The sequence below is a fragment of the Ipomoea nil genome, unplaced genomic scaffold, assembly GCF_001879475.1.
Source record: "Ipomoea nil cultivar Tokyo-kokei standard unplaced genomic scaffold, Asagao_1.1 scaffold0207, whole genome shotgun sequence".
NCBI lineage: Eukaryota > Viridiplantae > Streptophyta > Magnoliopsida > Solanales > Convolvulaceae > Ipomoea > Ipomoea nil.
Window position 1 is genome coordinate 1,005,817 of NW_017616635.1, and position 11,388 is coordinate 1,017,204.

Below are 11,388 nucleotides of genomic sequence, written 5' to 3' on the forward strand. Positions count from 1 at the left end.
AAATTGTAAAATTGAGCATCTCCATTAAAGTTAGTCAAATTGTAAGTTTGATAACTATAATATTACAAGTTCAACGATCAAAGTATCTATGAAGTTCCTGTACTATAATATTTTGTTCAATTTAGTCCTTGTACCTTTATTCTGTTGAATTTAAAGTCCATCTACTTTAAAAAGTGATGAAACTAACGACAATTGTCCAAATCTCATTAGGAACATGGTTGTAATTATTTATTTTGGACATACTAATTTAATATATTGGTGGTAAAAATAATTAATTTTAAATATTTATAAAATAATATGTGAGTAGAAATATAAATATCGTCAGCGCCACGTAACCCGAGTTAGCGATAATATTAACACAATAGTTAACTATTACCCTTAATTGTACCACTTTTTAAAGTACATGGACTCAATTGAACAAAAAAAAAGGTAAGGACTAAATTGAACAAAACGGTATAGTACAGGGATCTCGTATGTACTTTGACACAAGTTCGACTCTCGGTGGGAGTAGTCTATTATTTTTCTTAGTTTGAGTCGGTTAGCTATGAGCAACTTGGACAACTTAATTTAGTTTACCTCTTTGTAATCTTTTGTCAATTAGAGTCACAAGACAAGATCACTATTACATAGTGACTACGGGTTTCTTTCGTCACCTCAAAAAAGAAAAAGTAAAAAAGGATAACATTATTTTCTGGCAAATGCCATATTTTAATTTTTGTGTTGGCAGTTTGGAAATTGATGGGACAAAATCTGTTACGAAACTATTCGGGTCGGGTTAATTAAAAGAAAAAAAAAAAAAAAAAATCTAAACACAGCCACTCTATCGATTCAAGTCTAGGGTTTAGAATGGCTCTGTTTTGCTCACCCTGTACATCCCCCATTTGCTCATCCCAAGTCCGTAAACCATTGGCAATCGGATCATTATTTGTGTCAAAATCCCTAAACCAATATACATCCAACCCCAAATTTTCAAGAAATTCATTTTTCAGCCCACCAGTTACCAAATCATCTTTACAAAATCCCCACCTTTGCTTGAGCTCTACCTCCTCATTGGACCCAGAAGATAATGCTTCATCAAACACAATAATCTTCATAAAAGGTATATCCTTTATGCCTTTTTAAGTTGTAATCACTTGTTCTAATTGTTGTCGTGGTGCTGCATTAGTTCTAGATAATTTTTATTAAGTGTTCTAATTGTATTTTTGGTTCTCCAGTTATAACCGGAGTACAGACTTAGTCCCTGAGTTATGAGTTATTATATTCGTGACTATTTTAACTCCTAAGTTATGCATGGAGTTGCGATTTTAGTCTTTGAAAGACTAAATCAACCACTTTATTAAGTGACAAATTGGTGGTAGAAATAGTCTCCAAGGGACTAAAGTTGCCACTATGTGCATAACTTAGCGATTAAAGATTGTCAAGCATATAACTCAGGGACTAAGTTTGTACCAATGTATAACTGAAGGACCAAAAATGCAATTTTTCTTGTGTTAATTGCTTAAAGAATTAGAGATATTGAAATGTATAGTGATTGGGATATAGCTCTGTTAAATAACTTAATTGAAGTCCTATTCTTTTTGTTTGACTGTGGGTGTGATATTTATTCCATCTATATATGCATAGTTGCATATAATTTCACCCAATGCCCTGTGTATATTAGCATCTATGGTAAATGAATGTACAATAATGCAAAAAATTCTTTCTTCTTTAAGGCTAAGCTGAGATAATGGTCATTCTGTAGTGCTGCATTATGATTTGGTCTGTGTTTTGTTTATAAATTTTAGAAAATGGTCCATTCTCTTTGTTTAAACTATTATAATTCACTTCTTTGGGTGGTTATTTAACTTCTTGTCAACCAATACATGATTTAGCCAATATATTATAAGATTCCCTTGCAATCCGTGGGAAGTATATACCTTTTAGGCAAAATCTCCTATGAGAACTGTGCGATGGGCTGGATTTTTATAAGTATTACTCCCTCCGTCCTATTTTGTGTCGGGTTTAGTTAACAATGCTTAACTGGAGTTATTTACAATTTAATTTTTCATAATATTAAGTTTAAAATTAGTATGTAAAATTTATATATGAGAAATTTTCAATTTTAGTCCACTAACTATTGGTGTTGTGTTAATTGCAATACTTGACTATCAAAAATGTTAATTTAGTACCTTGGCTATGCAATTTCTATCAATTTTGGTCACGTCGGCCAAATTACCGACGAATTGTGATCGGAAAATCTTAAGTCAACATTTGAACTGAATTGAAAGGGGTAAAATTGTCTTTTCCGGCCTCCTTCTAATTTGGGAAAGTGAAGTGTTGTCCAGCCTATATCTCCGGTGTCCTTCTCCGGATTCCTTCTCCAATGTCACAGCCTCTGCCTCTGCCTACGAACTCACCAACCATTCTCTGTGCCCCTAAGAAGAGCACTCCACCAAAACCAATAAGTTGATGAAAATTTGAAATTAAACCAAAAAAACTGCAAAACAAAAGAATAAAGATTAAATTGAGGAAAGAAGCACCCACCTCTTTTTCTTCTTCAGAGAACAAGAGCAACCCAGCTCAAAGTTGTTGAAAATTTGAAATTAAACCCAGAAAACTGCAAAGCAAAAGAATAAAGATTAAATTGAGTAAAGAAGCACCCACCACTCGTCCTTTGCGCATTTTATATACTTGCAAATCGCAGTAGAGAGATGAGTGCTTTGAATTTGCAGCCGCTTGATCTGTCCAAACTCCAAACTTATACGGTGACTTCAGTTTTTTATGTTATCGGTCAATCAATGGCCTATGGCTTCACTGCTTCAGTGTCAGATTAAAGTACACCGCAAATTCCTTTCATTTTGGCCGGAGGCGGAAGCTGTGACGTTGGAGAAGGAATCCGGAGACGGAGGCCGGAGAAGGATGCCGGAGAAAAGACGATTTTACCCCTTTCAATTCAGTTCAAATGTTGACTTAAGATTTTCCGGTCACAATTCGACGGTAATTTGGCCGGCGTGATCAAAATTGATAGAAATTGCATAGTCAAGGTATTAAATTAACATTTTTGATAGTTAAGTGTTGCAATTAACACAACACCAATAGTCAGTGGACCAAAATTGAAATTTTCTCTTTATATATTTAGAAACTACATTAAAAGTATTATTAAACACAAAAAATTAAATTTAAAAGTTATAAGTAAATACTAATGAAAAGAAGAAAGTGTTGGTTTGACCAATGAATAGTAAGTAAGACAGATAAAATAGGACATAGTGAGTACAATTCTTTTTATTAGTAACTCTTAATTCCTAATATTACATTTTAATTTAAAAGTATTACATTTTCCATCAAAAGTATCACATTTTTGCTCATAAGTATTATACTTTCTCTAATAAGTAACAATAAATTAATATATCCCTAATTAGTACTATATATATTTTTTCATAAGTAACTGTTCAACTCCTGAATATTACATTTTTTATTTAAAAGTAATACATTTTTCTTCAAAAGTATTAAGTTTTCCCTTATAAATAACAAACAATTTATTTCTGATTAATATTACATTTTTCTGCATAAGTATTATATTTTCATATTGAACCGATCTGTCTCACGGATAAGGATTCGTGAAACGGTCTCACAGGAGTCTCACCCTACCTTTTAAAGTTCATTCTGTGCAAAGCATCTTCTCTAATGTTATAAGGTATGCTTGTATGACCCCTTCAATGAGCTTGGTGCAGAATGACTTATACAAGATGCATGATGATCACAAATGGTCCCTATAATTACATAAGGGGATTCTCTTGGCTCCATTTAGGACACAGAGAATTGAATTGCAATTTGAATATCCAATTCCCGTGCTACAAGTCTATTCATTATTTCTAAGGAATACACACTACCTGTATACCCTTTTTTTTTTAACCTTCACAGCATTGGAGGAATAGTGATTCACTCGAATTAACTTGTTTAATTATTGCCGATTCCCTTCCGCTATTCCTTTCCCATGGTTTGTTCCATTCCCACATATTGTGATTCTAGCATACTAAATGGTGCCCATTACTACCTAGTTTAGACTGGGTAAGATGTACAGGACAGATTTCTGTGCAAGAAGATTCAGTATAGACCGTATTTGTTTATTAATGATTAATATTTCATGTTCTTCCACTGGATGACACTAGACTTTTGGACTATTCTACTTTATGGGGCTAGGAATTGCTTTAGACATATTGGTGAAATATTAAAGCTTGATTGATGATGGGAGTTATAACCTTGTAGACATCATTTGCTGAACGTGAAAGCTTATAAACACAGGACTGCCAAAATCTACATCTGAGGAAAGCTTGAAGGTTGCATTTTCCAAATTCGGGGATGTACTCCGAGGTGAGTTCTCCCCTCTCAATTCATTTTCCCAACTAGCTTATTTGTGGATTATTATCACAACTAGAATGTTTATTCTGTTCTATGTTATGTTGCAGTTAAAATTTTAATTGATAAGAAGACCAAACAACCTTTGTCTTTTGCTAATGTCTGGTTTTCTAATGAGGAGTCTGCTGTATCAGCTGCAGATGAGATGGATGGGAAGGTAGCACTATTATTATTATTATTATTATAATGTTGCTCGTTTTTCTTAGATTGCTGCTAATATGGATATTGACTTATAAACCTGTTCCGTCTTAAGTTTTTCAATGGCAGGTTTATACGTGTGAACGTTGCAAAGCCAGGATCATGCAAAAGTCGTGCTAAGACACCACCTTACAAGTTCTAGTCAAACAAGAATCCTCCTCGATCTCTATTGTAATCTTTGGGATCTGTGGAGTTTCGGCATTTGTAGATCATGGGTATAGCGAACCTGTAACTTTCAGACTAGTAAGCGCGATATCTTGTATGAAGACTTACTGGTTTGAAAAGATTTTTCCTTATGCCAAATGGCAAGCTTTTAGAAGAACTGTGTTAGTTTCTTCATGGTGAAAGATTAGTGGCATTCTGTATGTTGAAATTATGGATGATTTGATCCTTTATTTAATGGTCTTGTGGGATGGAAGTTTCACCTTCAATGTGTTATGCTAAACTGAAATGCTATGATGCTTTAACATACAATAGTAGTTGTCCAACACTTACATGATTTTCTAAATATATGCACTAAGCATACACTTCATCACTTGAGGAGGCAAAATTATTGTGTGGATCATGATCCATACAGTGCTGTGTGGATCATAACAAAAAGTACATTTTTAATTAATATATTAAATGTACATTATCTTTATACTGAATGCACATTATACAATATAATGTACACTCAGTAGACAAATAATGTACATCTTTAAAATATTAAAAGTACATTATTTTTGTACTGAATGTACATTATTTTACACTAAAATATGGTCTACAGCTCGTGTCTTCTAAAAGCAGTCAAAAAGGCATATTTACTATTTTATTTTATTTTTTGGAATAAAACCATAGCATTAAATCAAGTCCGAAGACATTACAAATGATGGGAGGAGGGTTGGAAAATCACTCTAAACAACTAGACAATGAAACAGAATGCTTAGCTAATAAATGTGTAACCTGATTCACTGATCATTTAGCAAAAGTGATAAACACGTGACAGAATTCACTCAAAATATCGTACACCACCTGTAAGGAGTCAATTTCCACATGAACATTGTCCATATTTCTCTCCTTGAGCCAGCTTAGTGCTTCCTCCCTAATAGGCAATAGCCACTGCACATTTACTATAAACATGGCAAGATGCTTCTTCTATGAATATTATGAGAAAGGAAAGAAAATGCCATCTTTTGGCATCAAGTTCATGCTAAAATAAGTAATCCATATCTCTATGAGACCAAAAAAATGATAGTTGAGAATCCTAGAAGTCTTCATCCAGCTTGAACTCAAAATTCTTAGAGGTGTCTCGCAAGTTTGACATAACCGAAGCTTTCTGATAGTCACCCACCCGCCTCTCGAAGAAGTTGGCTTTGCCCCTGTTCAAAATAGGAAGGGATTTTAGGGTATAACCGTAATGCTAGAAACAACTTTGAGACATCTTGTTAATCAGAACCAAATGAGATTTCAGTGCCTGCCATCTTATATCATTTGGCAGAATGTCAAAGGGAAGAATACAAGTTCAGATGACTTCTGGTGCAAGTAGCATACAAGTTTTTAGGTAACTACAAACTAACCTATCTATAATATCTGGCTCAACATGTTATGCCAACATCCTTGATTGGGATGAGACTCGAACCTGTGACCTTCCGTTTGGAAAGGTAACAGTGATGCCATCAAACCACAAGGTATTTGGCCTGAAACTCAAATTTTTGGTGACTGGTTTTTAATCATGATTTCTATGCTCTAGCTTCAAGGAGAAAAAAGGACTGAGCCAATCAAATATCACTAATTATCTTTCAAATGAATAGCATCTCCATGCTCAAAACAACTATCAAACAGTGAGAAGTAAAAACCATACTATGGTCTGAACAAAAAATTGTTATATTGCAATTGTATATTATATCAAAATAACTCCAAAGATATGAGAAATGAAGGAACGACCAATTTCTTTTGCATCATTACTTACTGTAAGGAAATAAATTCCATCCAGTCGAAGGGGTTTTCTACATTGTAATTCTTCTGGTACCCTAAGGCAACCTGAGAAATTAAATCGTTACACTTTGCTTAATACAGAAAATAGAAAAGAGAGGAAGCCAGCAAGTTTAGTACCAGGAGGTGGTCAGCAACAAATTTGATATACTGGCTCATTAGTTCAGAATTCATGCCAATCAAGGCACATGGGAGAGCATCACATACAAAATTTGTCTCGATTTCAACAGCTTCATTCACAATTTGATGTACTTTTTGCCATGGCAATTTCTTTTGCACAAAACTGCACAAGTCAATGAGATGAGTACTAGGACAAGCTGTCTTAGACTTCCTCTGCCAAATTTTCCTAATTCAATCAATTAAATTGGGAAGGAGGCACAAACACAGAAGAAAATGAAAGGAAGACGAGGTTTTCATATTACTGTTAGCACAAAGTAATTTGAAACTCTAACCAGCTTGGTTGGTGTGAGTGGCCATGCACTCCCATCCCTTAAGAGAGGTTGGGAGTTTGAAGCCCCTCTCGTATGGAAAAACCAATCTGGCCAGCACTTCGCCCTTTAATTGGGCCGGCCCAGTGCGAATGGGGATTAATCTGAGTATGGTACGGGCTTAAAGGTGCCTCCTACAATTAGGGCCTGCTCAGGACGCCTCATGGTCTGACCAAAAAAAAAAAGTAATCTGAAACTCTTTGAATGCTTGTAAATGCTGTTCTATACCTATATAGTAGACAGGCAAAGTCACAGTGTAGACCCTCATCTCTGGAAATAAGTTCATTTGAGAATGCCAAGCCTGGCATTAGGCACCTCTTTTTAAGCCAAAAAATGGCACAAAAGCTGGGAAGAGAAGACGTTATAGCATTTAATGTCAATCTTCAGAAAACAATACTTAAACATATGTCATATAATTTATTCCAGCAGATACGCTAGGTTTAACAGAAACATACCTTCCTGAGAAAAAAATTCCTTCCACACAAGCAAAGGCAACAAGCCTCTCTACAAATGAGCTGGAACTGCATGTTCAAGATAGCACTCTAAACATCCATTAGTAGAAAATAATATACATTCAATGCACATCACTCCAATACAGATGTACCCTAACCGTGACAGTTAATAATGCCAGCTTTATAGCGTCACTATTTTGAGTCATTGGAAAACCTGAAGTAGGCCAATAAGAATGGAATGCTAAAGCGTCATTTTAAAAACATTTTAGCCAAATATTTTGTACTTATTGTCATTAACGGCATTTGAATTATGAATGATACAGCATGATGGTAAGAAAACAAAGACTGAGAAAGGCAACTAATAAGGCAACAGGGTTGACATGATTTTACTAGTATTAGAAAATGACGTTGAGGAGAGTTCTAAGAAATCCTTAAGAAAGGACAAGTTAAAAGTCATGTTGCTCCGTATAAATCAAACAGTAGAGCATAATTTATTACCTTTCTATCCAATTCAAAGACCACTTGGCCTTTTCTGCAACGCAGGGAATGGTTTCAATTGCATTAAACAATTTGCTTTTCTGATTGGAATCCTTAATGTAGGTCTCCAGAAGTAAGCTGTACATCTCTACACATGGACGGACAAGTTCAGAATAATATATACTGAATAATATTTTCCAAGTATCACACAAGTAGTTACAAAGCCCGACCAGAATGTACATTCTCCATTGCAATTTGAAACCCATAAAATGCACGTGCCTGCGCAATGTAAGTAAAACAAATGTTACTAAGCAACAGCACTATATATTTACATTTTAAGCACATCACCTTTGCAATCACCTGGTTTGAATCTTTACTCAATAAATTCAGAGGTAGAAACTCAAGAACATTAGAGCAAGGAGATGAAACCAAACCAAAAGAAAACATTTATATTTCTCAAAATTAACACCGAAAGGACTAAATAGAAGTCCCGTTAACACCTAAAACGCATGAATGCTCATATTTCCATTAGAAATTTGAGGAAAATATCTCCAACTACTGAAATTGGCAGTTAATTAATTCATTAATCCAAAAAAAGTTCTTCTCAAAATATTAGTGCAAACCTATGGATTATGCATCAACTAATTTTGTGAATGATGTTCATTTTATCTTTGTGTATTTCCTGCCACTTACAAACAACATCCATCATAGGTTTCTGCTGATTATTTAAGTATTTATTACTTCTAGTTTAAACAATTTTTTTTTTTTTTTTAAATTTGTTATGGGTAATTTTAAGTAAGATTTGCACTCTATATATGTACCAGAAAATATTGAATTCCCACTGCAACAGCTTATAGAAACTCAAACTATAAACAACAACTACTTTGAAACACATTGAACATAATGTACTAAAAATTAAAAAATAGACAACAGTAAGTTTTTAAAATGTTAGTCTAAGTACTCCATCATACCCAACAGTAAAACATTTCTTCAGCATGTTTAGATTTTCCAGATTCTAAGTGCTATTAAAAACTACAGTATGTTGTTTGAAGAACTAGAGTAATGATCTAAAATCAAATGCTATTTTATTTTTATACATCATTGCAAAACAATTCAATAGAGATACCAAAGAGAAAGGCATCCATTCACCTCAGGAATTTGAACATCATTCAAGAACCTGGCTGCCAAATTTTCCAAAACGATTCCATCTGATGCAGCAAAAAAGGCTAGAACATGACTTATAAAGTGCTTTTCAGAATCAGACAGAGCTTCCCACTGCTGCACATCGGGAGATAGATCAACCTCCTCAGCTGAATCCCAAATTCAGTGGAAGGAAGAAAGATTATGCATCAGTATTAAGCCAAATCAAAGATGCAAAAGGAGACAAATAGGACTAACTGCAAAGTACACAACATTTTCTCATATAATATGGAGGATGCTTAAAAGATTATGCATCAGTATTAAGCCAAGTGAAAGATGCAAAAGGAGACAAATAGGACTAACTGCAAAGGGTATTATTCCAAAATGTGACATTAAACAGTTTGTATTGCAATTTAACATTAGAGTTGATGCAGTGAATGATCTTGTTTTGTTCACTCAACACATTCTGCACAGTTTGTATAGTTGATTGCTTCCTAAATTCAGATGGAAAAGGAGCTCTTCAAAACAGACCACCCACCAGTCAAAAGTGATGGGGTTAGAAGAAATTGTCCTGTTTATAGCACTAGTGCAAGTGTCAGTGCCCTCCATTAGCTCAAGTACACAACATTTTCTCATATAATATGGAGGATGCTTAAAAGATAAAAGGTGACTACAAGGTCCCCACATTGTTCAGATGGTGCAGTAAAGGATAAGGTGCACAATGTCACAGTGAAGGTGCTTAACCTTTAGAAATTCTCAAATGTTACTGCTTGTGAACCTAGGGGTTTAGAGACAAAGCTTATTTCCTCCAATTGCATGATGGTACTTTGAATTTTGAAACTTCCAAATGTCACTGCACTTCAAACAGGGATATGACCCCCAAAAGGGATAAACCAAAAGGGATTCTAGGCCCCACCAAAATGAAACCACAATGCACATGCCACACCATCACCCCAAAAAATCCATTTGTATAACTAATGTAACAGAGCACATCAAATAATTCCCATTCTTTCAACTATCCCCAAAATGGCAGGGGCAAGAAATGAACAAAACTAAAAATTCCAATATCAATCGAACAGCCTATACTGCTACAACCAAGAAAAATCCCATGCGTGACAAAGAAAAAGCATCATAATTACACAAAGAATTCGAATTCCACAGAAACGAGGCAACCAAATAGGCAGAAGAAATGAAATTTTGAACCAAATTCGAAGAAAAATTCAAAATTGAAACCCCACAGACTCTCGTGTACATATATTACCAGTCCAGAAACTGGCCTGAGCCTTCTTGTACATCTCCCATAATTGTGGGTATCTAATGGGAAACATGCAGAATCTCTGGGACTGTACCATCAGTATTGGCTCGTCTTTTTCGCTTTCTTCATGCACGCCTCTCTCTGCTCCATTTCTCAACGAACCCATTGCTCAAGTTCTCTCTCTTTCTTATCTCTCTCTCTCTCTAAATATACGCATATATCTTTATATTTATAATAATTTATTATAATATTTGTATACACATACAGAACAGGGAAACATTGAAAGTAGAGCCGTAGACGTTGTAACTTGAGTTACAAGTTGTAGCTTGAGGAGAGAAAGTGAGTGAAACCCTACAAAAACCCTTCAGAAACTGACAGGTTTTGGTAGTTGAGATATTGGCCATAGATTTTATCTTCTCCTTTAAAAAATAAAAAATTCTAAAGATTATGGAGTATTTATTTAAAGTAGAGTAAGTTAACAAGTGTCATGTAAAAAAAAATTAGAATAATGCTACTTCTCTATTTAAGATGATTAACGATTCTAAATTAAGAAAATAATACAATGATATTTTCATAATTATTGTAAATTCTGAACATGCATATATTATACAAAAACTTCAAATTACATTTGTTAATATGTAACAATGTATTCATGATCCGTAAAAAATGCATGACCGTAAATATGGTTATCGAGATATGTTTGTGTATAAGTGTTGTGTTGCTAAGGCTAAGTTCTAAGTACAAGAATTAGAGCCCCCCTCATGTGACATGGATTCATCATTTATATTACAAATTAAATTTGTAACCGTTATAATAATTGCACAATGGCCTCCTATTAAGTACAATGGTTGGTTTGCGCTCCTTAGTAATTACTATGCGTTCCCCTCCATAATTGTGCTAGCCCTCCATAAATGTATACCTGCGTGCTCCTAATAACAACTCTCTGCTTGACCGTTACAAAGACTCTATAAAGTCATGCGCAATTAAATAGTCACCAGCCTCCCTACGTACT

At 34.5% G+C, this 11,388-nt stretch overlaps 2 protein-coding genes across 3 annotated transcripts; one reads left to right on the forward strand and one right to left on the reverse strand.

Annotated features, from left to right (window-relative positions):
* The first annotated feature begins 816 nt into the window (after positions 1–816).
* LOC109191473 (glycine-rich RNA-binding protein 2, mitochondrial-like) lies at positions 817–5,024 on the forward strand. 2 transcript variants are annotated; one of them, XR_002055925.1, is made up of 4 exons: positions 817–1,099; positions 4,246–4,350; positions 4,446–4,552; positions 4,649–5,024. XR_002055925.1 is itself a non-coding variant. In XM_019342138.1 (4 exons), the coding sequence occupies exons 1-4, from the start codon at positions 847–849 to the stop codon at positions 4,733–4,735; spliced, it is 516 nt and encodes a 171-aa protein (XP_019197683.1). In that variant the 5' UTR covers positions 817–846; the 3' UTR covers positions 4,736–5,024. The 2 variants fall into 2 exon arrangements, 1 of the variants encoding a protein (XP_019197683.1); XM_019342138.1 differs by having other exon boundaries at positions 4,282–4,350.
* Positions 5,025–5,497: 473 nt separating this feature from the next.
* LOC109191457 (ribonucleoside-diphosphate reductase small chain A) lies at positions 5,498–10,736 on the reverse strand. Its single transcript, XM_019342134.1, has 9 exons — positions 10,383–10,736; positions 9,131–9,291; positions 8,212–8,260; positions 8,003–8,129; positions 7,508–7,573; positions 7,281–7,397; positions 6,685–6,847; positions 6,542–6,612; positions 5,498–5,951 (listed from the first exon to the last, which is right to left on the reverse strand). Exons 1-9 carry the CDS (start codon positions 10,540–10,542, stop codon positions 5,837–5,839), a joined length of 1,029 nt encoding a protein of 342 aa, XP_019197679.1. The 5' UTR covers positions 10,543–10,736; the 3' UTR covers positions 5,498–5,836.
* Between the last annotated feature and the right edge of the window lie 652 nt (positions 10,737–11,388).

Excerpts from the sequence above, each read along its gene's own strand:
- LOC109191473 (XM_019342138.1), top strand. The coding sequence starts at position 847 with ATGGCTCTGTTTTGCTCACCCTGTACATCCCCCATTTGCTCATCCCAA. Across the intron at positions 1,100-4,281 it reads CACAATAATCTTCATAAAAG|GACTGCCAAAATCTACATCT; the intron begins GTATATCCTTTA and ends TTATAAACACAG. Across the intron at positions 4,351-4,445 it reads ATTCGGGGATGTACTCCGAG|TTAAAATTTTAATTGATAAG; the intron begins GTGAGTTCTCCC and ends GTTATGTTGCAG.
- LOC109191457 (XM_019342134.1), bottom strand. The coding sequence starts at position 10,542 with ATGGGTTCGTTGAGAAATGGAGCAGAGAGAGGCGTGCATGAAGAAAGC. Across the intron at positions 7,574-8,002 it reads TCTTTGAATTGGATAGAAAG|TTCCAGCTCATTTGTAGAGA; the intron begins GTAATAAATTAT and ends TTGAACATGCAG. Across the intron at positions 5,952-6,541 it reads ATGGAATTTATTTCCTTACA|GGGCAAAGCCAACTTCTTCG; the intron begins GTAAGTAATGAT and ends TATTTTGAACAG.